Source organism: Homalodisca vitripennis, chromosome 8, assembly GCF_021130785.1.
Source record: "Homalodisca vitripennis isolate AUS2020 chromosome 8, UT_GWSS_2.1, whole genome shotgun sequence".
In the NCBI taxonomy this organism is placed as follows: Eukaryota; Metazoa; Arthropoda; class Insecta; order Hemiptera; family Cicadellidae; genus Homalodisca; species Homalodisca vitripennis.
This window is the reverse complement of record NC_060214.1, coordinates 15,558,251-15,586,019: the sequence shown is the minus strand read 5'-3', so window position 1 is coordinate 15,586,019 and position 27,769 is coordinate 15,558,251. Positions and strand designations below refer to the sequence as shown.

The window sequence follows — 27,769 nt, the reverse complement described above, 5'->3', positions numbered from 1 at the left end:
TTCTTATAAAATAACATTATTAATAAAAGGTTTACATTTTAACATTTCATATAAATATCTCTTAGTTAACAAACTGTTTCATAAATAGACTTATATTTTATATATTTTTTATTATTTTATATTGCCTTTGCATTGAATAATACATCTTTGGCCTACATAAATGTTAAAGTAATTAAAAAATCTATTAAATAAAATAGAAGAGTGTATCAGTACTATCTATTCTTATATTTGTAACACAATTTAGTTTTGTCCTATTTACACTTTTGCCATATAGACAAATTAAGGTAAAATTTAGTTGAATAGTGGCTTTTTATTCATATCAAACATAATTTCACTAGCAGACATTGATGACAATTTGTGATATACTTCAAAAGTATAAAATTATACCAAGCATATGCTACAACATCTCTTTAACTTTTAAAGATTTATATTTTTGAATAAAATAAATTAAAACAACATACTTATTGGCTCTTACAATGTTTTGAATCTAAGAATTAAAGAACTTTTTCTGGTTGTAAATGACAATCCAGAATCGTTTACTCTACAGAATTTAAAACCCAGAAGCCTTTGATGACGTTGGACTCTTCGGAGACTTTAATTTTTTGATATATCTGTACACATACAGAAGTGGTAGGCCCCTTCAGATCTAGCCTTTACGCTGAGCCATTCCAGTCATCTTCTTTTGGATCTGGAAAATAAATAATCATGAAATACACAAAATATAACTGAAGATGAAACACATCAAACAACAGATCCAACAGAGCAAGATAGATCTTAATATTGATAATGTGTGGTGTTCCTTTTGGGTCTATACTGGGAACAGTGATGTTTATTCTACTAACTGATGACCTTCCAATCTACATTCATCACTGGACTCATACTCAACTATGTGTTAGATTTGACTGAAATAAAATAACAGTAAAAAAACTTAAATAAAATGACTCAACCACAAAATTATTGCTTCATTAAATTTGATGTGTGTAGTTTCCAGATTATTTTCCATTCAATCCACAAACTAATGGTACTGAATTGATTCTGTTCTGAAAAAATCTTCTTGTTTTCATAAAAATCTTATGCGTTTTCATCATGTATCATTGAAAGTTCAAACAATATAATGCCTATTTTATGTTTTTTTTTGTAAAGAATCAAATTTACGTATCCAGGAAAAATTTTTGGGGGCGTCAAGACGACTGAAATTCTCCCATAATGGATAGAAAGTAAGGAAGTGCAGTCAACCGGTCATTCCCCATTTTGTTCCTTATAAAGTTCTTGACCTGTTTCAATGTTGAGAACGATCATTCAGCAGTACATGTCAGTAATACTGAATTATTTAAATAATAATAATTGTTGGCTAAAAAAGTAATTGAAAAAAACTGAAAATACTGGATTTTAAGGCAAATAATGTAGAAATTTGTGTGTGTTTGTTTGTGTACAATATTGTGTAGCATACATGTGAAATATTACTCGCATGCCAGAATACAGCAAATGAAAAATAGAGTTTTATTTTTCCAAAATACTATTATGAGATTTTTTTGGGAAATTTTTAATAAATTTTTAAGGATATTTAATTGTATAAATTGTTAATTGTTATTTAAATGATTAAGTACTCATTTATTATCTTAACTCAAGATAGATATTCCCAGCCGCGATAAATTACAGTGTGTACATAATAAGTTGTCTAAAGATGGAAAATTTGGGGTTTTCTCTAAATATCCTCAAAGTGGGAGGAAGCTGTTCATCATACCAGTTTAATCACAGATTTCAATGATTGACAGAAATTAATCAACATCAGCCAGTAAACAAATACCAGATAAGCAGTAAACAAACTACAGCCAATAGACTATCAACTCTAGTCTGTTGTCAACATCAACACTCTGATTACAAACTAACACCATCATATCTCTTACAAACTAAACAACACAAGTCTTTGTTTACTTTACTCACCAACCTAGTTTACATACATGTAAGATATAACTCCTGAGGAAGATTGTGTATTGATTTTGAGGGGGAGGGGAGATCTTTAATTTAAAAATGCATAAAAATAATATTAAAGTTATTTTTTTAAAGTAGCCACTTGAAATGGTATAAAGAATTTTAAAGTATAAAAAAGCCTCAAATTATTGTTTTTTTTTTTCATTTTTATTAGTAAGTACATAATTAACATTTTGAATCCTGTTAAATCTTTAATAACAACTAAAGACATAATGTATTAAAAAAACAATGAACAAAAAAATTTCTGAAAGTTCCTATTTCTAAGTAAACAATTACAGCTTAAATTATATGAAAATCATCGAATCCGTTGAACGGTTTTGAAACTTCATGTGGTGTAAATGTCAGGAAAACCCTGTCTGAGTATGGATCTGGAAATTAGTATACAGGGGGACACAGCCTGGGCGTAGACTAGAATCTTGATCACCAGGTAAAAATTAAAACACAATTTTTTCAAAAATAAGGAAAATATTATTTGTAAAAAAAGTAGTAGCAGATTGTTCAGGAAATAATTACAAAAGATTATAGAGCAGGTGCCTGATGGAGAAGAAGCCAATCAAAATGCAGTGAAACTTTGAGACTATAGTAAGATTATAGGATCTAAGAACGTACCTGTGTTCACATTATTTGAGTGGTGGAAGTTAGGTTCGTTCCAATCCTGGAGTTGTCCAGAGCCGAGGATGATGAAGGCCAGGTTACCAAGGAAGTAGGCAAGAGCCGAGAAGAGGAAGACAATCCTCCACTCTCCGATGTCAGTCTGGTCAACATAACAATCCGAAAGATGAGTACAGCTTATAGAATATTATTCATTGGATGATGATAACTCTGGCATCTAACAGCTATACATGAGTAGCTTGTATTTAATGTTTCATAAAAGTTCCACTGATGTAACTAAGGAGGGGATGAGGGGGTTAGATCCCCTCCCAAATGCTTTAACCTTTAGTGATCCAGTCAGATTGGCCACACGTTACTCTAAGATAGCTTAGAATAATTGCAACAAGAGTTATCCTCACCGCTCACATGGCCAGTGTGGCTTCCATTGTGGTGGCATTCAAGTCAAAGACGGTTAAATGTAGTAAAACACCCACTTTACAGCCATCCTAATACAAATAAAATATTTATAAATGCAGAACATATTTCTATATTGGCTAGTTTCACTTGCCGTCCAAGCGCCAAGGACAACCTAAGTGCAAACTTAGCACAGATAGCTGTGGCCTGTCAGACTGGCAACACGATCATAGAGGACATATTATAAATACTGTATCCGATCACAAAGGATTAAAATATTTAAAGATACTCACATAAAACAATCCAACAGGGACAAGCAGTTAGGCAAAAAGATTTAAAAATTGGAAAATGCCAATAAAGTTATGTTATCAGGAAAATCAGCAATCCTAATAATTTTACATTTATTATGGTTGCAAACTGTCATTCAAATATATATTTTTCTCTAAAAAACGAATCGTTCCATTATAACATTGTTCAAATCAAGTTAAACTTAATAAAGTAGTACGGTAATGCAATGGTAGATATCAAAGACCAGGGCTGTATTCAGCCCGCCACCATGCCCCCGCCACCCCGTAGATGTGTGGTGGGGCTCAGTCCGGACCCCCTGAGGGACCAAACTCCGTTAAAATTGTCCGAAGAAACCGGTCTGAGTACAGGCCTAACAAAGACTACTTACAAATTTACATTGATTATTGTTTAAAATAAAATAGCAAGCAGTAGGACTGAGGGAGGACCCACCTCATCATTGATGACCAGTCCGACAAAGAGAGGAGCAATGATGGACGTCACATTGGCGAGACCGTTAGTTATACCCATCAGAATCCGAGCGAAGTTGGGTGACAAGTCCAGATGATTCACATTGAAACCCATGTAGATGCAGCAGTTGATGGTAACTGCGATCGTATACAGGACCACAGCCATGTTACTGTCCGTTGCGAACGCAAGTCCGATGAGTGCAATCGCTCCACCCCAGTGAGCTAAAATCATTAGAGAATGTTAGTTTCATTGGAAGGGTAGTTGCATGCAAATTGTGACAGATGGCGGCACTGATGTGTATCAAGGCAGTTGTAAGTTAGTAATATCTCTCTTAGCAGCGAACATACATTTTTAGACATTTTGGATCGTAACATAATTGGAATTTCATTACATTACTTGGGTGTAATAGTTAATTGTAATATAAAATGTCATCTTTACTCTGGAAATGTTGCATATGTCTTAGAAATATTGCTTGATTGAAATGAAAATAGTATTTCCAGAAAGCTAATTTTTTGTTAAACATTGACTATGCACCCAAATAATATTTACAAAATTCCAATTTTTCCGTTAACATGTTAATTATGCAAGTAATGTAAAAACATTGGAATTGCTTCAAAAAACTCTTGGGATGTGTTCCAAGAATAGTTTGCAGATGTCATTGATTGTGAAAGAGTGCAATATGCATTTATTACTACACATTTATGGAACCCAAAGAAAAGTTCAAGCAATATGTTGGCAGGGAAATGTGTGTACCCAAAAAAACTGTTTTTTTTCAACTGAGAAGAGTTCAAAATATTGTTTTAAATAGTGTATGAAAAATCATTTTGAAGTATTTTTAAAAAGTACCAAACTATTGGATAGATGTATTTTGCAATGTTACAGGAGTAACTGAGATGGGAGTTGCAAGAAAAATGTGTTGGGATGGCCCACAAAAAAGTCTTGTTCCATAACAAACACAGAATTGCTCATTTCTCAAAATGAAAGGATACAGATTTTAACATAATCCAAAGGTTTATTCTTTCAGATAATCATACCATCTGAAATGCAAACATTAATGGCATAAACAACATTAAGGCACGTTTACACCAAAGTTGACAAAAGATCGTTTGTAGAAAACTTAAAGCTGTCAACTATAAGCTGCTCTTCTCAAATTAGAGCAACAAGAGGAAGATGTTTTGGAGAAAACTAAATGTTTTTCTTGTAAAATTTAGACCAAAAGTGGAAAACTTGCTGCCAAATAATTGGTGAGAAAGGTTGGATTGTGTATCAAGGATGCTGGACGAAGAAGACACAATTATTGCTATGGCTGTATGTGTCCTAAATTTCAATTAGTTCACTGGTTTTGGTCCTGTTTAATTCGTTCTCACTAAAGCCTTCTATCTTGACACAAACAACGAAAACGCCTGCAGCTGAAGTACACACAAGGGTTGAGTGTGGCGGGAGGGGATGCTAGCGCCCGATATCATGTCCGGGCGCATGGAGGGAGAACAGTTCTCCACTAGTTTTCCTGCAAGCTGCTTGCGCAAAGTGCACAGCAACAAATCTTCCACTTTTAGTTGTCAACTTTCTTTGATCTTTACTGACACTATGACTTTGATTCAAACCAAACTTTTCAATGTCTACTGCCTTTGAAACGCATATAACAAGCAAGCAATCTTGACCATCTGTGAGCAAAAGATTAGCAGACAGGACAATTAAAGGACTTCACTGGTCAGTACCTACGGTGTTCCAGATTTTCCTGGAGGCTGTGACGGATGTGATGCCCTTGATGATGAGTTTGTCTGCTATGTAAGACAGTGGGAAAGAGACGAGCCACATCAACAGGAACGGCATTGCCGTGAGGAAACCTCCCTGGAAGATGTAGAATCCATTTATAACAAAAGAATAACGGTTTTTGTCAAAACACAAGTGCTGTCAAGTCTAAGAGACGACTTACGTTGCTGAGGTTATAATTCAGAGCTTTGTTGAAGTAGGTCGGTATCTCCGTGAGGATGGTCCACATTGCCCAGTTCTGTCCAATATGTGCAAGAGTTGCAGCCCAGACAGGTCCACTGGTCAAGATGTCCCTCCAAGGTATAGCCATTTTCTGTGAAAAACAAATGCTGCTTAATAATGATCAAATTTTGTTGCACATAATTTTGTGCCATATACATGAACACTTTATCTTTTTTTTGTTCTCTTAGGACAAGAAGCTTATAAATTGCACCTAGTCCTACAAGGACCTTTGCACTACTTCCGGAGTGACAGGATAATTTGGATGGGTAAGGTTGGAAGTAGGGGCCACCTCCTATCAAGATCCACGAAGAAGAATTTAGGGCACTAATCTTAAATTCATGTACCCTCGAAAGAAGGGGAGACCAGCTCTGAACCAGCCTTTCAAGTCAAAGCAGGCAGGGGTGGCACACTCTTGTCGAGGTTAGCAAGAACCTCTGACTCTTAGGGAACGAACTCCACCAACTCCAACAGTCATCTCCCGCAGTAGACTAGACCTATCAACCAGCCTTGCCCTTGCATTCCAGAATCTCGACATTTGCGGTTAGTGATGTGCCACTCCTGGGCATCCATAAGGTTGCCCAGATTTAAGTGACACATCGGCTTTTGCTGTGCCCAGAGGTAGGTTCAATTGGAAGGTATAAACCAGCCAGAAGTGATCATGGCTGGGTACTGTTAACTCTAGGAAAGATAACATACAATCGTGCTGATCCTACTGTGTCGAAATATGCTTACACAATTAACTTTTTGAGATAATCCGCCTCGCAGTGAAAATTAATCTTTAGTCGACATATGTTAAACTAATACTGCCAAATAGTTAACAGTCATCTGTATAGGTGAGTTTTTATTTCTAAAGTTACTTTTTTTAATTATTGGTAATGCTCCTTCTGGATTAAAGTGATATGGAAGCCATATTAATTATAAATGGTCGGTGATTGGTTAAGCTACAGTCAGTCACCAGAAAGCTCCACTTCTTTAACTCACCTGTACAGACAATTGTTGGCTATTGGTAGTTTCAGTTTAACATCTGCTGGGCAGAGTATGATAAGCGGACCCGGTTTTGTATTGCTTTTCATAATCATCGATAATTCATACATAGAATAATAGAACTATAAATCGATATCAACGTATTAACAACTAAATAAAAGTCATGTATTTGGTAGTTTTTAATTAAAAGAATAAATTTAATATATACAATGATACAATACAAGAACCATTACCATAAAAAACTATTCAGACAGGTGATAGGAACAATCTTGTTTTAATAATAAAGAAATTACAAAAACAAAACAATATTGTAAAAAAAACACTGTCTATCATCTTCAGTTTTCTAAATTTAACTTTAATTTTTATTAAGATGAAGTCACTTATAAAATATTATTTTTACAGTCTGAAAATGTGCTAGTTGGCACAGATATTAAAGTTATTGTTCAAATTAATTTATCTGTATCGGTTGATTATATCTATTAAGCAATATCGTTTTTTTAATATCAATGTGAAAAACCAGGTTCACTTATCGCACTATGCTCCATCCACTGATTGAAGACAGTTCTCCACAGCGAGACAGAATATCTCAAGAAATTAATTGTGTAAGCAATGTTTTGATGTGGTGTAAACCGGAAGACTTTGGTGTTAGCTATGATACCGGCAGTGTAAGGATAAGATTAAAACTTCATAGATGATCACATTATTAAGTATTTTTCTAAACAAGAACTATTTTGAAAACAAAGAAAAGTCTGAATACTTATTAAAAATTTCCACCTATATCAAAATTATTTACCTTACTAAAAAATAAACAAATATATTGAAATAAATGTATTAACGTTAAAAATATCATTAGTCAGAATAATGTATCAAACGAAATATGAACTTACTATGACAAAACTCCTTCCTTTTTAGTAATATTACTGTAATCAAACCAAATTAAATATCTGTTATAATTGATTAGATATGATCTGGAATTAAAATGCTTATTTGAGTTTTTATTGAACAAGGGCAAGGATAAAACTTTTTATCATTAAATACACTTCTGTAAAGGATGAATATGAAGCAGAGGTTAATATCCATAATGCATTTTAGTTCTTCACATGAGACTATGATATCAACCACAGATATTACATATAGCAACTTTCAGCAAAATATATTGAAAAAAACAAAATTGTTAATTTAGTGCTTGATAAAATAAGTGATTTTTTGTTTACTCTTATGAAAATAGGCTACTCTTGAGGTTTCTGGTACTTACAACATTGTCTCGAGCAGTGCTTGGCAGAGAGCGCTGGATGAACTGCCGCTCAGCAGCAGAGATGAAGGGATGAGCCTCTGGACTGTTGGCACCCAGCAACATCCAGAGGACGACCCAGAACAGTCCCAGACCTCCCGAGAAGTAGAAGATGCTGGGCCAGCCCCAGGAGCTGGACGCCAGAACCCCAGAGCAGGAGAGCACAATCATTGTGCCAAACTGAAGGCCTGCAAGTATAAGACCATGTCAAAAGGAGAAGCTATCGATTTTTGTTATTTGATTTATTCTTATCCATTTTCCATTGACTTGTAAATAAAGAAGAATCTTAATCTACTTGTCCTTAAAAGTGTGTAGCAGAGCATTTTAAAATTGACTAAGCTGGATTTACTCGAGGTCTTGAACAGGCACTAGCACTACTTTTGGCGGTAGGGCGAGTTCTCTACCTCGTCTGAACTGTCGGAGGTCGTACCCTCCCACTCCAGCTGATCTTGAAAACTGGTTGGTTGGAGTGAGCACAACTTCTTCAGTGTACTACTGTATCTAACATTGTATTGTAAAACACATCCAAAAAATCATAAGTAAGTGTGCTGACTATACTCTTGGATACCCTGAACATATACTATAGACTGGCAAACGATTCACTGATAGCAAAGATCTTACCTTTTACACAGCATATATCCATTTAGATACATCACCCTGAGTGTGACTAGTCTCAATAATGTTACACACTCACTGTATACTGTCATGGAAAGAGTTAATGTGGCTTGAAGTTTTGGTTCAGCTAGTATTGGTCCGCTCATATTGGTGTCTTTTTTATTAATGGTTGCTCTAACTTCAACAGTTTTCAATCTTCTTAGGATAACCTTCAACATTACATTATTGGTGACACCTAATAATTCCATTTCTTCAGCCATTATCAAACCCACACAAGCCTAGCTATTTTTGTTTTTTTGACTTCTTTAAGTCATTTCTTCTTCTATGGGGCGGCCTATTGCCATGCACTTAGGCCTCAATGGCCTTTTGCACACCCCGGAAGCACACCATGAGGCCTACCAGTCTATGATTTCAGCAGTTTTACAACCGCCGTAAACAACCTATCAGTTCCTCCTGGGGAAATTCACCCACTTGTCCAAACTACCAAGGATGGCATACCGCTCCCTTGCTATTACAGGACAACCAAAGAGCTGGTGTTCAGCAGTTTCCTCCTGCTCATCACACATTCTACAGAGCGGATCCTCCCGAAGGATGCCAACTCTGTGAAGATGCTTCCTCAGGTGAACATGTCCCATAATCAGACCTATAACCCGAGAAGTCATCAGTCTACTTAGTGAGAGAAGATCAGACATCAAACTGGAGGATTTCTTAATTCCTGAATTAAAAGTTCGGAAACAACTTTCAATGGTTTACATTCTGCCATAATTGATAATAAACGGCAGGTGATTATATTATGACCAGCAAGTGTACTTGTTTTGTCTGATGAATTGGTGAGTCAAGAGCCTGTAGGTTGTACAAGCAAGTCACAGCGCAAGCTCAAACAAGTACTTATTGACCTGCCTTGTTCATTACCCTGTGTGAACATTAACCCACCTTTATAATTAAATTATCACATAAAAATGTATTGCTTACCTCCTAGAATGTAAGTGGCACATCTAGCTCTCTCCTGAGGAGGTGCCCACTTGGACAGCAAACCATGGATCATCGGCATCATGAAGCCCTGAAAATCAAGGTGTAAAGTGAAAGGTTAAGTAGGCCTTTTAAAACTGTTTAATTACCAGATGTAACAATTTATTCCTACCCCTTGGAGTAAGAACATTTACTCTAATTGAGGAGATGGGATAATAGGGTATCCTTAAAACAACCAGTACAAATATAATTTCAAGAATTTGTCGGGATAATAGGGTATCCTTAAAATAACCAGGGCAAATATGATTTAAAGAATTTGTTGGGATAATAGAGTATCCTTAAAATAACCAGGACAAATATGATTTAAAGAATTTGCCGGGATAATAGAGTATCCTTAAAAGAACCAGAACAAATACGATTTCAAGAATTTACCTTAATAATAGAGTATCCTTAAAACAACCAGTACAAATATGATTTCAAGAATTTGTCGTGATAATAGGGTATCCTTAAAATAACCAGGACAAATATGATTTAAAGAATTTGCCGGGATAATAGAGTATCCTTAAAAGAACCAGAACAAATACGATTTCAAGAATTTACCTTAATAATAGAGTATCCTTAAAACAACCAGGACAAATATGATTTCAATTTGCTGGGATAATAGAGTATAGTTAAAACAACTAGGACAAATACAATTTCAAGAATTTTCCAGGATAATAGAGTATTCTTAAAACAACCAGGACAAATGATTTCAATAATTTGCCGGGACAATAGAGTATAACAAAAGGTATAACACAATGTTTATACCTTTTACAGTGGGATACTCAGTATCTCCCTACACTACAGTATCCCACAGTAGCTTGTGCTGGTGTGATGTGCGATTGTGATCCTTGTAATTGTGATTTGTGCTCGAGACTTGCATCCTGTGCAGCGACAGCGCCTGGACTGGACTCCAAGCAGCTTTTGTATATGTTTGAACCCTTTTCTTTCCCTTCTTTACTTCTTTCTGCTCTTTATTTTTGTATGTACTAATACCTCCCCCACTTGACAAAGAGGATATATTCCAATCCTCAAAACGTTGTGTTATACCTTTTATAACCTATAACGATGGCAAATGTCCAAAGTCCTGTTATCCTTTCAACTAATTTTAATTTTCACTTAACCTAAGTTGGCACATTTAATTCACACAGACACGTACCTGTGACAGTCCTTGACACACTCTGATGACGACTACGACCGGAGCATCTCCCCAACCCACCAGAACAGGAGTGATCAGACTCAGGATGCTGGCACAGGCGAAACTTCCGCCCAGCAGCATCTTGTTGTTGACACTGTGACCAATCACAGCCGCTGGGATGTTCATCACCAGGTAACCCCAGAAGAACGCACTCAGGATTAAACCTTTGGTTGATGTATCCCATTCGTAAGTCTGAAAGTAATGCAAATGCAAAGTGAACATAATGCATTGCAAATATAATAAAATCTAACGTAAGAGTATTTGCAATGGTTTGTGTAATTATTATGTAACACATTACAATATAGTTAATTATGGTAGCCTTGGAAATTAAAATAAACTCCAACTTTTTCAGATGCAACACACATGTACTTTAGGGCAAGATAGTGATTATAAGGTAACATTGTAACATCTGTAAAATACCTTTACCAGAAACTGGTACTCCATTGTGCCAAAATCTTGTTTGATAAGTTAACACCTTTTAAGTAGTAAAACCCCAACTAGTTGTATTATGGTATATAACAATATGGGTGTATTCATTATGTTTTCTATAACTATAAATACACTTGCACAAGCCAGGAGCAACAAACAACTCATACCTCACAACTGTGACATGTTTGGCGCTCCCAGCTTGTGCAAGCGTATCTTTAAAGTGGTTGTGCTCGCTTATGAGTTGACGGATTTTGTTGAAAAAAGTACTGTTGGAATTGTTATAAAAAATTTAAAATAGTATCTTGTAACATTTTTGTGACATATGTAAAACAGTTGATGGCTATCAAAAGACAAAATGTTTGCTGCTCCCAGCTAGTGCAAACATACCTTTAAAGTGGTCGTGCTCACTTACGCATTGCTGGATTTCGTTTAAACAAGTACCCTTGGAATTTTAACAACATTTTCAAATAGTTGGTGTCTGTTAAGTATTTTATAACTATTCTGGTTTTTTGTTATTTGACTTTAAAAACTTTCAACATACGCCATTTTGTTAATTATTAAAGAAAATAAAACAATATTTTTTACATTTTCCCTTATCTATTCAAACCTATATGCCAAATTTTACTTCTTTAGCTTAACTAGTTTTAGAGATTATAATTTTTTATTAAAAATTACAAAATGGTGGCTAGCAGCTAAACAAGACATTACTCGACCTATGTTCATATTACATTTTTTGTTTGAAATAATGAGAACTGTCAGCCACAGATGTTTGTAACACTCTTTTGTGAATACCCTGTGTGTGTATACTATATAACAGTGTGATATAGTACAAACTGACACAACAATTATTTGCATGAGCTCTTTGGTAAATATTTTCAAAAATGTTTGCTATGTTGGTATTGTTGTAATTACAGCCAAAGGCAGTTAATCGGCTGTTTATTTTAAATGTGTTTGATAATAGACTTTGGTTGATGAACAAAACCTATGTCAAATACAATTAAACACTCTATTTGTTAAGTACCACTTCACCCACAGTTAGAGAGCCTGTTATAAAGCCATAAAACAGCTATAGATAAAGGTAATAACACTTCTCATTCCAACCAGGCTTTTCTCATAGTTGCTCTATAGGCATTCAAAGTAAAAAAAAACTTTTATGATATTTTAAAAACAAATCACACACATAACATTGAGCAAAAATGTACTGTAAATAATAAATGAACTTAAGATGTGTACACTTCAAACATCAATAAACCACAACAGTTAGTCAGTCACCTATAACCGGTTGGCACCAGCGACAAGCCTAAAGTATGCAATATTAAATTTGGCATAAATATAAGTAAAGCTCTTGAACTGCTAAAAATTTGACATGTATGTTTTTCATATATGAAATTTTCAAAACAGCTATGAAAATCCCAAAATTGGATTATGGGCTCGCTGAGGGAGGGATTATCAGTTCTGAGTTCAATTACTTTACATTTTCACCACTGATGGCTGACAAAACAGACAATAACAAATTATGTTATTCTGAAAGTATATAAAATGCCGTAACTATCTATGTTCAACTGAGGGATTTGCTTTTTTTTGTTCTTTTAGCACAAGAAGCTTATAGAATGCATGTAGTCCCATAAGGACCTTTGCACTGCTTCTGGAGTGACAGGATATCCTGGATGGGTAAGGTTGGGGGTAGGGGCTGCCTCCTGCCCAGATCCATGACGATGAATCTAGGGCACTAATCTCAAGTCAGAAGGAGAGGAAGCCAGCTCTGAACCAGCCTCTCCAGTCAAAGTAGGCAGGGGTTCGTTACCTAAGTGTCAAAGGCTAGCAAGAACCTTTGAAACTTAAGGAACGAACCCCACCAACTCCAACAGACATCTCTCGTAGTAGACTAGACCCATCGAATTGCCCTTGCACCCCAGAATCTCAAAATTTGCAGTTAGTGATGTGCCGCTTCTGGACGTCCATAAGGTTACACAGATTTAAGTGACATATTTTTGCTATGCCCAGTGTAGGTTCAACTGGAAGGTATAAACCAGCCATAAGTGAACCCTGCTGGGTAACTATGACACTTACATCAATATCAATGTTACTGCTGCTGCCAGCCATGGCCCATATCGCCACTGTGATGTTGACTCAGATGATGTACGCGAACAACACACAGAGGAACAGAAGAACCACTTACATCAACACCGACGTTACTGCTGCTGCTGCTGCCAGTCATGGCAACTATAGCCACTGAGATGTTGACTCGGATGATGTACGCAAACAACATACAGAGGAACAGAAGAACCACTTACATCAACATCGACGTTACTGCTGCTGCTGCTGCCAGTCATGGCAACTATAGCCACTGAGATGTTGACTCAGATGATGTACGCAAACAACACACAGAGGAACAGAAGAACCACTTACATCAACACCGACGTTACTGCTGCTGCTGCCAGTCATGGCAACTATAGCCACTGAGATGTTGACTCAGATGGTGTACGCAAACAACACACAGAGGAACAGAAGAACCACTTACATCAACATCGACGTTACTGCTGCTGCTGCTGCCAGTCATGGCAACTATAGCCACTGAGATGTTGACTCGGATGATGTACGCAAACAACATACAGAGGAACAGAAGAACCACTTACATCAACATCGACGTTACTGCTGCTGCTGCCAGTCATGGCAACTATAGCCACTGAGATGTTGACTCGGATGATGTACGCAAACAACATACAGAGGAACAGAAGAACCACTTACATCAACATTGACGTTACTGCTGCTGCTGCCAGTCATGGCAACTATAGCCACTGAGATGTTGACTCAGATGATGTACGCAAACAACATACAGAGGAACAGAAGAACCACTTACATCAACATCGACGTTACTGCTGCTGCTGCCAGTCATGGCTACTATAGCCACTGAGATGTTGACTCGGATGATGTACGCAAACAACATACAGAGGAACAGAAGAACCACTTACATCAACATCGACGTTACTGCTGCTGCTGCCAGTCATGGCAACTATAGCCACTGAGATGTTGACTCAGATGATGTACGCAAACAACATACAGAGGAACAGAAGAACCACTTACATCAACATCGACGTTACTGCTGCTGCTGCCAGTCATGGCTACTATAGCCACTGAGATGTTGACTCGGATGATGTACGCAAACAACATACAGAGGAACAGAAGACCCACTTGCAGATGTCTCACTCCAATCCATGATGGGGGTGTTTCGACTGGAACACAAATATTAAAAATTAAATCACTAACTACAATGGGGGTATTAAAAGTATTGACAATTATCACAATTTGTGATATATTTTACTACATTTCAACCCTTTATCTGACTCATACCATCTGTAAAATATGTTAAATCAAAAACTTATTCTATTTCGCATGCATGATTTGATCTGATGCTTTAATTTAACTTTATATTTTATCATTTTAAAAACCACTGCCACCTTTAACCCATATAAACCTATGACCTAGAAAACTATAAAAGCTGCGAATATATTTCTGGAATACAACATAAAGAAAAGTTATAATGGACAGAGTGTCCGTGTTTATGACATTATTCACGTTCCATTGCTCCTTCAGCCAGAACCTTAGGCACGACCTACATTTTAATACGTTTCACTAAATTTATTGCCAATTAAAAAACTTTATTGTGTCACAATTTCGAGAGCTTCAAAGGTGTGTATTTTTCAAATATGACTTTAGAATTGAAATGTGTTATGTCAATTCTACAGTACATCCCAGATCCTGTATTTTTGTATCACTGTAAGAAGTATTTCTGGCCTTGAATCTCACATGGCACACTGTTTTAAGTAGTAGGCCTATTATGTAGTAAGCCGATATTCCTCTATTGATTGTGTTTGATAACGATATCAGTGAAGTGGGGCTGATGCTTGTCAGCTGATAACACTTCCCATGATACACTTCAAAATATCTTGTCACTGGCAAAACAAGAGATAAAAGCGATGTTGATCGCGCAAAAAACACCAGATGATAACTACCTTTGAAGGACAGAGACATATTTGGACAGCAACCGTTTTTTATCGAAGTAAAACCATTCTTATAAAAAATACATTTTAATGACAAATGTATCAATAATTTGATTTTCATCACACATTTTCGTTTTATTTGAAAAAATGAATACCTATTTTGGTAGGATATTTTAATTTACTTTGTAATTACAATACATTATTTATTTAATTGGATGATAATACAAACATTTTAATTCCATTATGAATTTTAAATGTGATAAAACATTAGTTGAATAAATGTAGACTACTGAAGAAGGTTAAGTAACACTGATTTGTATAATGATTTGGGTTATCGGTCACAAAACCCTGAATAAAATTCAAGGATTAATCAGGATTGTAATCAACTCCCTGAGTCCTAATCAACCGGAGTAGAGCCTCAGGTTTAAGACTATCAAAAATGTTTATCTCTCCTTACGCAAAAGGGTGGACAGCTCTCCTAGACCAGAATAAGGAGGATATAAGACTGATATTAGGAATGTTGACAGGACATGGCCCTCTGAGGAAGCACCTTATGAAGGTAGGCCTCAGTCAGAGCAGCGAATGTAGACTCTGTGGAGAAGAGGAGGAGTGAGCGGAGCACATTTGGTTGGATTGTCCTGCCATCATAGAGACTCGGAAAAGATACTTGGGAGCATATCTCCTCAGCCCCAAGGACATTAGAGAACAGGAGCCCTTAAATCTGATTGGTTTTTGCAAAAGCCTCGGTCTTTGAGGGCACAAATTAAAGTAAGGGAGGCGCAAAGGTCCTTTTTAGGACTAAGTGCGGGGACAAACTGTCCTCTTCCCTCAGGAAGGAAAAAAAACTCCCTGAGTCAGTATGAAAATATTTTTTGATTAGTTATGCCTAAGCAATGCTTAATCAGTGAACACCAATTATATCTATGCTTATGAAATAATATTGGATTGTTTTAAAATGAAACTCAAGAGTTCAAAGTTAATTAAAAAAATTTAATGTCATTTGGAAAACTGAATAATTTTTCTGTCAAATTTTCAATCTTTATATTACTACCAAATTTGGAACAAATTTTCTTATTAAAAAAAAATTCATTTGGCAGGAATGTTAATATTCAAATTAAACTGAAATAAAATGCTCTTTTCTCAATAAAAATTAAAATCGGCTCTTCAAATAAAAACTAAATTTAGATTCTTCTCTTCTTCAAATCAAATAATCAATTAAATGAATTCTCAAAGTTCTATTGCGCACCTTGTATAAAACTGAAACTGTGGGATTTTGTCCAGTTCCTGCTATGTCCCAGTTATTTTTTAAAAGTCAAATGCAACTTGCTACAAAGTGAATTCTTATTAATGTGCAAAATTACACAAATTAGTACAAAGAGTTATAATCTTAACTATTATAAAGATGAAATTAATCATTTGTTTGAACTGGAAAAAACAAGTATTCTATATGAAAATTTTTTGTTTGACGGTTGTTTTTGACAATGGAAGGATTGTAAAGGAAACAGGATTTTTGCGGACATTTGCCATCGTTCAGTGATCACAGGAAAACATTTTTCAGGTGTTACTGATTGTATTGAATCACTGAATGATGGAAATTGTCTGGAAAAAGCCTTTTTCCTTCAAGAAAATTTTCTTTCCTCTAACAGCCTTTCGTTTTACTGGATTACTTTTAATAAATCTTGCAATCTAGTCTTGCATTACTGTGTGAATTTCCCTATAGTAAGAAAACCCCTAGTTTAGATACAGGCCAGGAAAGTTATTTAACATAATTCGGAAAGAAATTTTGTACTCACCCAAAATTACTTTCAGAAATATAAATATATATATTTAACATGAAGTACACTTTTTTAAATAAGTTATCCTTTAATATTTCCACATTTGCCATGATCAAAGAAGATTTCAACAAAGATATAAAAAACTTAAATTGAAAATGAAATGCGGCATGATCACTTTATAGGTATACTTTCAGCTGTTTTAAATAGTTGAAGTTGTTTAAAAATACATACAGACAGATAGACGGAAAACTAAAGGTTTTAGGACATACTTTTATATGATCTTTTTTACTCATTTTTATGTGTAGAACAAATTCCCACAGTATTGGAACACTTTTATTGAAAATCCTGTATATATAAATGTGTGTGTATTTTTCAGTTTATGGATATTTTAAAGAAACAGTATAATGTATTTTTACAAGTAATTTATATTGTTTGCAAATTTTTAAAAGTTTGAAATTCCAAATAATTAAAATAAAGTGCTGTAAACAAAGTATTGTCTTCGTGATTTCTTACATTAGGTGCTTCCTAAAAACTTATTTTCTAACTGGACCATTATGGCAAAATTAATACCTAATACTTAGAAAATAGCTGTCATAACTTTACTTTTACAATTTACTTACTATGGTACACGTTGCTCTTAAACATGTCAAGTACTGTGTGTAAGAGTGAGATGTAAAGAGGGGAGAAATAGCTTTAATCACCAATAATTTTGAGCTGCTCGACAACATGCTTTCTTTACAACGATTGAACTATTAAATCGAGACCTAACTGTATATAGACACGACCTTGAGTTTCATTCAATAAGAATTTATATTAAATTTAAAACTTTTCATTCCATTATGTTTAACTATAGGATCTTGTAAAACGTTTATTTTGAAAGGAATTCAAATTTATTTTTTGTAACATAATTATTCTAGCAAATGCTTCTTTTGGTTGTAAAATGTTTTTTTTTTATTTCAAAACATAACAAATAAATTTAGAAACTAAATATATTTTACAACACATGACTTATAGTAATTGTCATTGTGTGAAAACCAAAAGTCACTAAAATGTGTATGGATTTAAGAATTAACATTGATTGTTATCGGACAAAAGTTAAGGAGGGATATAAGTACAGGCTCTTAAGAACTGGCTCTACTGAAACAAGCTCAAGTTTAGCTCCATAATAACAATGTTAAACTTTGAACACTTTAAAACCTCTATGTAATGGTGAAGAATTATGTGAGATATCTTATTTTAAAGCATTATTAATATGCATCCAAACGCTTTTTAGTTTTTCTAGTAAAATATATACTTTTTGAGTATTTAATCACAAAATGTAAAATAGATTTCTTCTAAATAACATAAAAAAAACTAAAATATGACCATAGATAAAGTTGTTACAGTTTTTTTTTTTTTTTTCAGCCATCAGACTGAAATGAAGATGGCTTTTAACAAATAACTTTTAAGGTAAAAGAAGATACACAAGTATTTCCTAATGACAATTCTAAACTTGATTTTTATAAATAAAGAGTATTGCTATTGTTTATGACTTTAAAAATTTTCTTTATGTATTTTGTCATGAATTGAAACTGTGATTTCTTCTAAGACCTTTAACAAAATGTATTTCATATATTCGTTAAACATGGGAATTCCAATTTAATACATTTTGAAAGAGTAACTGTCATTTGTTTATTAAATTTGTATAAAATTTGTGAAAGATTTTAATGTACACCAGTTTATTAAACACAATTTAATTTTAGCATATTTCAATTTAATTTCAGCATATGCTAAGTGTTTTTTTATTTTTTTTATTTCAAAATATTATGAACTATATATTGTTTACTTGTAGAATACATTTACAATATTTATATAGAATATTGGTCATAAAAAGGAGAACTTTACAAATAACGTACAAAACCCCTGAGTATAATAAATTGTAAACTATTATTTACTTGAGCACAGACAATGAGATAATGACCCTCCCAAAATTTACATATTTTTGAAATTGTGAATATTTTGTAAAAAATCAAGATTTGTTTGTAAACAATGGCCAGAGCTCCTATAAAACAAGACATAACTTTGTTTCATACCCCGTACATTGCTTTAGTAATCTGGAAGAAACGACTTACTACATGACATGCAAAATAATCAACAAATGTAATGTTTAATAACTTATTTCTTTAAAAGTTTAAATAGTTCCAAGCCAAGCATTTTAATTAATGAAGGATTATTTAAAACATATACACCTTGTTTAATAATGAGGATGGTAGAAAGAGAATAAACGATTCCACCAAATAAAAAAAAAATAAAATAAATAAACACAACACAAAAAACAAATAAATAAAAACACACAACACAAAAAAATAAATAAATAAAAAAATAACAAAAAACAACAAACAAATAACAAACAAAACACAACATATATTAACAAATATAATATGTTGGCTTTATTTTTTTTAATAGATAAATGATTTTGTTTTGCTATCTCTGATGTGTTACTTTATCCATATTAGGCTACAATCTATATACATAAAACCAAGTTGGGTTAGTTACACTGTTTATAACTCAAGAACGGCTGTACTGATTATAATGGTCTCTGATATTTTGGATTCGTCTCTGCCGTGATTTGCAGATTAACTATTAAAATATTGTACAAGTTTAAAATCAGGAAAATGTAAAAAGGAAAGGATTCTAATACTATAATAATATTCATTAAAATAGTCTGTTATATGTAATGAACTGTTCTTCTGTATAACCATTGTTTTATGACAGCACGGCTGTTTGTTTAAGTAATTTAACTGTTTTCACTTTTTTACATTATAGCTTTGAAAGCATAGAGTAAGCTTTGTAGTAACAAAACTTGTTATTTATAACTATTCTGCAATTACTTTTGAGCACAGTAAAGAAGTATCTGATAAGAAAATTAAAAGTTTTAGTAGAAAATATAGTACATTTTAGTAAAAATATTATGTATACAGTGCTTGGTCACTACTGTAATGCAAATATCAAAGACAAAATAACTACCGGTATTTATAACTTTGACTAAAAATTTAAAGATTGTTATAAAAAATACTAAGACTGGAACAAATTACAGTGGCCATAAATATACTTTTTTTGGCATATTTTCTTAACTTTGACAATAAATCAACTCAGATTTGCTAATACATGAGCAAATCCTACAAAATTGCATACAAAACCGTGGGTAACTGCTAGTTTTTATTAATATATTTTGTAACATTTGATAATGAACAATTTGTATAAAAATGGGAAATAAACGTTTTATGGTCTATGTCTAGTTTATTTGCAAAGCTAGGAAAATCTTCACCTGTGATTTTGGCGTTTGCTTTACAATGTTGTTATGTGCCATAATGAGCAGCTGATCAAGAAGTATAATGGTGGCAAAATTTAACAGATTACTAAACTGCAGGACTAAACAACAAGCAGGAAAATAGAATATTATTACATTGAAATTCATAGATGGTCTCAATTCAACTTTTCAAGTCACTTAAAAATCTCACAATTTTGTGAAAAACTTGTACATGGGTTAAACATTAGTCATAACAGCTGGTTTTATTGTAATTGAGGATTGTGAGGAGCAATTCAATTTGTCGAGTGCAAAAGACAAGTGTTATCCTTATCTATTATCTCTAACAGAGAGCTTATCTTAAACAATACATCATTCTAGATTATACTTGCAAGCAATTAGTCAACAATGACCAAGTTATCGACTACTGTTTGTTTATTAGCTTTTATACCCTTATCTAGTGAATGGCTATAGTTGTTTAGTTATGAATTGAATTGTAAATGTTTAATTAACATTCCTCTTGGACTAAACTATCGAAGCTGATAGTGCAATTATTTTTTTAGTTGGATTATTTTTTATTTAAAAGTTACATCTTGTTAAAACTATTTTCTAAAGACAGATTTTTTAATTTTATCACTCCAAGAGAAATTATATTTAGTTAGGAATTCTGGACAACAATTTTGTAATAATAATAATAATGAATACAGACAAAAAAAAGTAGCTATAGGTAACAATTTTATATTTTTAGAATACAATATGAATTGAAACTTCACGGAATGACATCTTTTTTAATGATTTATGATGTACGGTAATAAAATGAAATATAAATTAACGAAATTACATGTTTTTTATAAAAACATTATTTGAACCGATTAAATTTCTTATAAATAAAAAGGTGTATGTATTTTCCTACTGTAGTTTTAAATATATGTACATTTTTTCTATATTATTATAATACTATTACTCTAAAATATGCATCTTCAGCATTTTTTATTATTTTGACCTGGATGGCCTGATTATCAAATATCCCTATATATTGCAGTTTCTCGTGAAATTATTTAAAACTTTTCTTATTTTCAAGAAAAGTATTAATTCCAGTGACCAAAATACTTTAAAATAAAAGCTAACCCAATTTCTCCTTCTTAAATATACACATTTTTATATTTATTTGTAGAAAAATGTAGTTTGTAAATGCATGAGACATTTATTTTAATGTCAATTTAAGTTTTTTATGAGTTCCAAAAATTAAAACAAAATAAATTTATCATTTAGATCTTCAAATGACAATCATGTATGAAATAGCTCAATAATGTAGATTGCTTCTGGAGTGACAGGATATTCTGGATGGGTAAGGTTGGGTTTAGGGGCCACCTCCTGTCAATATCCATGAGGAATGGTTTTGGGCATTAATCTCAGTCATACCTCAGAATCAGAATCAGAATCAGAATCAGAATATCTTTATTGTCATTTGTCAATATTACAATTGCTATAGACAACGTCAATATAACTAATATAATAAATAAAAATGTTATAAAGCTACTCAGTTTATTTGAATGTCATTAACTGATATAATATATTGAACTAATTCGTACAGTGTATTTGTCAATTTAAAAAATGTAACTGTAGTATTAGTAAATACATAACAAAATAAATAGTTGAAACAATGAATTAAATTACAACTAATCAACAACTCCATTCCAGGCCTAAGGAAGGTAACAATTCATAGCAAAAAATTCTTCAAGGGAATAGAATGCCTTACTTATAAGCCAGTTCGACAGTTTAGCTGCAAATGGTTGTAGTTCTAAGCTTCTAAACGTTTGAGGTAATTTGTTAAAACATTTAATTTGTAAATATTTATGGCTAACTAATGTTTTCCTAAGTCTAGAGGAAGGTGCAACAATATCCCGAGCTCCCCTAGTGTCATAATCATGAATTTCATCAAAGCAGATAAAGTCTTCAAAATTCTCCTTTACATATATTACATTTTGAAATATGAAAATGCCAGGAACAGTCATTATATTGTAGTCAATAAAGCATTGTTTACAATCATCTTGATAACCCAAATTGGCCAAAATTCTTACTGCCTTTCTTTGCCACGCAAAAACTTGACTGGCACCCCTACTGTTACCCCAGAGCATTGAGGCATAAAGTAAGTGTGAGTGAAAGTCACTGAAATAAGAAGAGAGCAACATATTTCTACCAACACAGTTTTGTAATTTACGTAACAGAAAACAAGCCTTAGATAGTTTAGAAATTACTGAGTTAGTTTGAGCTTCCCATGATAGTTTTTGATCTAATGTTACTCCAAGTAATTTCACTGGCTTAATACAGCTCTCTGCTATGTGCAACTTTTTTAATGTGAAACAAATTGTTTCAGTTTTATCCCCATTGACTTTAAGATGGTTGACATCAAACCACGAGTTTGCAATTTCCATCACTCGGTCACTTTGTGCTTCCACTTCTTGGAAAACTTTGCCAGTAACTAAAAAAGAAGTGTCATCTGCATATAGAATAGTCTTACATGGAATATTGGTTGGCAGATCATTTATATACATAATAAACAAGAGTGGGCCCAAAACTGACCCCTGTGGAACCCCAGCAAGGACCTCCTGAAATGAGGATTCTGAACCGGCCACTGAGACTTTGTGTAATCTGCCACAAAGATAAGTTTTAAGGAAGTGCAACGGTTTATCATCAATACCATAGTATTTCAGTTTACTCAGTAGAGTTTCATGTGATATACTATCAAAGGCCTTACTGAGATCCACAAGAGTCATATTAACATATTCACAGTTCTCAAAGCTATTTATGACATTAGTTACAACTTCATTTAGAGCTTTAGTTGTAGATCGACCAGGACGAAAGCCAAATTGGCTATTACTTAAAATGTTATATAGATCAAAGAATTCTAACAGGGAGGTATTCTAAACCCAAAGAATACCTCCTTAGGGTTTAGGAGAAGGGGAGGCCAGCTCTGTACTAGACTCTCCAGTCTAAGCAGGCAGGAGTGACACGCCCTTATGTCTAGATTAGCAACAGCCCTTAACACCTAGGGAGCCCAGTAACTCCAACTCCAACCTTCATGCAAAATTCAGGTCAGTTCGTTTTCGAGATATTGTGCAGATAGGCAAACAGACAGACATACATACAGAAATGAAATTTTTCAGCCCCTTGAGTAATAGACTTTGCTAATGCTCAGCCAATAGAAGATCTAACTACAGGTCTGTAATATCCTTTGAAAGGAATAACAGAAAACGTAATCAACAGCACTATCTATTACTTTACTGTATCAAGTGTAAACATCAGTTACATGTAACAATGTAACAATTGTTCCTCTTTAACAATGGAGTACAGAGTTAACCTTATTCTTGTATTGTAGGAAACCTTATTTATGTGGTCAGTTAGAAAACTCTTCATGAACAGTATGCAAAATCTCTTTACAGTTCTCAGGTGATAAACAACTTGGTTTTGTCTTGTTGCATAACCGTTTCCATCATGTTAATAGAGGTCATTACCGGTACATAATTTGTTACGTGAATATCTGTTACATTCCAACCTTAATAATGTCAGTTACTTGTAACACACAGTACATGTACAATTTTCACGCTACTAGAAACAGAAAATAAATAGAAAAATGAACAACCATTAACACCTTGTAATGTTACAGTTTTATCAAAGTATTTTTAATATTTAAGATTAATTTCAATTAACAAAATATTTAAATATAAAAATAAATAGTATAATAATAATAAAATATATAATATTTAAATATTTTTATATATATATATATATATATATATATATATATATATATATATAAAATAAAAACATTTCTTACTTCAAACCATTAACTAAAGTGAGATTAATGTTAAATTTATATCAGAAGTTAATACTTTATAGTTATAAATTTATTCCTATTTATTCTTTGATTGTTTAAACAAAATAAAAATTTAAAAGATCATGTGTAATTTTACAATTTACATACTATATTATTAGAAATATGTAGATATTTATGTTTGTGTTAAAACAGTGTTGAGATTTTGAATGATTTTAGTTATATCTGACTGCACATACTTAAAAGCTATAACGGAGATTAACAGGGAATGGTCATAACTTTTTTTAATCTCAAGTGGAAATATTTTTATCTTAATTATCATTTGATAGATAACAGTAAAACAAAACTGGTTGGTATTTCATAATTACACAATTAGCAAATATATTGTAAAGCATCTTTTCATTTTCCCCATCTCCCAAAATTTTGAACGTGAAAATTGTTTTAAATCACGCCTTCCACCTTTTGGCTTATTGTACACAAAAAGAAAAACATTAAAAAATAATCCAAATCTATGTCCCGTCTTACTAAATTAACTTCTGGATATTTAAAGATATTCATTTCTGTTAAAAAATCATCATCACCTGTTTATTAAAATGTATTAATCTGTGTTACTTTATTACATTTTATTCATTTTTAATATTAATTATTGTTATATAGTAATGGTTTCTACGAAAATTTTAAATTCAATAGTTATTATTTGGAAGGAGGATGTGAGTACTCAAATCAAAATATGAAATTTAAAACTTATAGATATCTCATAAAAGAGCTTGAAATAAGAGAGGAACTAGGATTATTATAAGGTGCTTATATATCAAGGTCCAAACCCCCCCCCCCACCTAAAGTTTTGAAAGGCAAAGGTTTCAGTCACTGACTATGTAGTTTCTGCTAACAGTGGTGAACAGACATCTATTTCAATTAAGGACTGAAATTTTTCTTTAAAAAGTCCAAAACTTATAGCTGATTACAAAAAATATAAATTATGTAGAAGTATATAATAAGGCTATACAGTAGAAGTAGGTAGTACTGTGGAACCATTTCAACTCGAAAAATTTGGTTTAAACATAACTCAAATTTTGAGTACAAAAAAATAATAATGATTCTTTTAAACAGTTTGAGCTTATTTGTCCCAATGTTAAACAAGTTAATAAATTAAGGTCTTAAAAGTTAAGAATTTTTCCCCCAGACTCCCCCCCCCCCCCGTTGCATTAATATTTTATAATCCCAAATCAAGAACGTAGCCAGGAAGACATTTTGGGAGAGGGTCAAGACGACTGATATTTCTCTTCCCCCTCCCATAATGGACAGAAAGTCAGATAAGTGCAGTCAACCCCTCATTCCCCATTTTGTTCCTTAAAACGTTCTTGATCCGTTTCAATTTTGAGAACGATCTTTCAGCAATGCATGTCAATAGTACTGAAGTATTTAAACAATATTAATCGTTTGCTAAAAAATAAATTGAAACAATTGTAAATTTGTTAGGTTCGGACCCCTTGGATCCTCTAACTGGCTACATCCTACCCACAATCTACCTGTTCTGAATAATTTCATACACATGCTACTGATAATTACAAACAGAATTCTCACACATGGTTAGTGACAATCTAGCTGAAATGAAATATGAATTTAATTTCATTGAATTGAGGTGAACAACACTAACAATTGTATATTCCTTTGGTTTTCTCTTTCTAAGTTGTAATTGTCATTCTATTGAAATGGAGAAACATACATACATTTTTGTATACTAATAAGGATTTAAATATTTATTAGTACTAATTAGAGGATCGTTAGTTACCAAATGGAGCACGGGTACACAGTAGAGCATTTAAATATATTTTTTCCATAACATGAAAAAAATAATTAAAATATAATTAATCCATAACATTTTTCTAAGTGTACAAATTGACTATATCTTATTTACCATGTTCCTTATTTAATTAGTTTAGACTATTTTTAATGGGAAAACTAATTTCTGTACAGGAATGCCTTAAATATTACTAAACTCGTGAAGTTTCTTAATATAAAACATATGTTCCTATAAAAATCAATTAGTGATAATATCTCAACTAATATATGTGCAACCACACACCTATGGTAACAAGAACGTTTGATCACTACTGAAGAGCTTTGCCCCCAAATGTGATGATCCAAAATTTCTTTCACATTTTTGAATCAAATAAATTTTTATAAGAAATTAAAAGAGGTGACCTACTGAAGAGTTCGGAGTGGCGAGAGACGGTCGATTTCTTCTTATCCATGGTTCAGCTCAGAGCTCTGGCAGCTGCAGAACTGTCGACAGTCTTCACTGAGGGATTCACTGTTGTCTAACGCAGCTATCCAATCTATTATCAACTGCTGATAATCCTGCCAGCCCCTTCCTGCTGCTCTTCTTATCTCATCTTCTTATTGATTTCACTGCCATTCATTACCACTGGCATAGCCACTTAACAGTGTGAATGTCAAATGTGATAAGACAGATTAGACCCTCCCCCAGGGAATTTCTGAGTTAACATATTAGTCATTTCATTCAATTGAAACAGGTTGTATTCATTATTCAATACACAAATAATGTAATCAATAACATAAAATGTTTTTTCACACACGTTTCATTATGTGTGGTTTATTATTGTTTTTCAGTTATCTGTTAAGTGTGGAATCAAATGTACATTAAATATTTCAGATATGTAGTTCTTCGTATAATGTTTTACAACAAACTCAATATTTGCCTTTAACTATAAGATTAGGATATAATTTTCTCTTACTCTGCTTGGTACAAAAGGTAACTACACTTGTTTTGTTAAATTAAAAAGAAAGTATTTTCACTAACGAATTCACTTTCCTTTGCCAAATCTTTTCAGGAAATGGCTTCAGTGTCATTTTCATCCTGTCCCAGTACTAGATAGTTTTGAGTAATCTGTATGTGGATAAATACTTCCCTTGTTAACCACTTCAAGGAGGCGTTGAAGTACCAGATAAACAAGGGTCCCAAGACGGGTCCTTAAGGCCTTGAGTCATGCCTTATTGCCTGTGAGGATGACTCAATGTAGATTTTATTTTTTCTAGGTAACTGTACAAATTGTACTCTCTTTACAAGACATGGTCTGCAGAAAACTAGCTTTTCATGGGTGGATTTTGGTTGTGATTTTTGGGAGTGCAATCATAATGAAGTTATAGGTATTCCAGTTCTGAATGCAAACGTAAAAGCACATTTTAAATTAAGCAGATCAACTATTTTTATTTATTTTGTTTAGCACTAATTTGTATTTTACCCCATAACTTCGCCATGTAGCATTTTTCTTCTAATGCCTAAATTTTCCGAAGTCCTCCGAATTTTCAGAAGTTTTCATTGGGGGTCCTGAAAAAAAACTTTGTTTCTCTACAATGCACAAAGGTGTTACATTAAATTCAGTTAAAAACAGTTTTTCCAAAGTGTTTTGGTACCATCTGTAGATATGGTTAATCGTAATTAAAACTATTTTTTCCTAAAATAATCAGAGATCAGAAATTAAATTAAATTAAAATTATATTCAACAGAGTTGAATATATTTTCCCTGGGTTATGTGGAGTTCAAAATGTGGGACTGCAGTTGGAATAACAGATTT

The 27,769-nt window shown here is 33.2% G+C and overlaps 1 protein-coding gene across 3 annotated transcripts; it reads right to left on the bottom strand.

Annotated features, from left to right (window-relative positions):
- On the bottom strand, nucleotides 1–26,535 carry LOC124367351 (putative inorganic phosphate cotransporter). Of its 3 annotated transcripts, XM_046824101.1 has the most exons (11): nucleotides 26,380–26,535; nucleotides 14,443–14,506; nucleotides 14,134–14,218; nucleotides 10,806–11,036; nucleotides 9,611–9,698; nucleotides 7,988–8,211; nucleotides 5,690–5,839; nucleotides 5,472–5,604; nucleotides 3,736–3,974; nucleotides 2,602–2,746; nucleotides 1–688 (listed from the first exon to the last, which is right to left on the bottom strand). In XM_046824101.1, the coding sequence occupies exons 1-11, from the start codon at nucleotides 26,423–26,425 to the stop codon at nucleotides 654–656; spliced, it is 1,440 nt and encodes a 479-aa protein (XP_046680057.1). In that variant the 5' UTR covers nucleotides 26,426–26,535; the 3' UTR covers nucleotides 1–653. The 3 variants fall into 3 exon arrangements, with proteins under 3 accessions (XP_046680057.1, XP_046680056.1, XP_046680058.1); XM_046824100.1 differs by lacking the exon at nucleotides 14,134–14,218 and having other exon boundaries at nucleotides 14,358–14,506; XM_046824102.1 differs by lacking the exons at nucleotides 14,134–14,218; nucleotides 14,443–14,506; nucleotides 26,380–26,535 and adding an exon at nucleotides 13,910–14,036.
- Nucleotides 26,536–27,769: the final 1,234 nt, after the last annotated feature.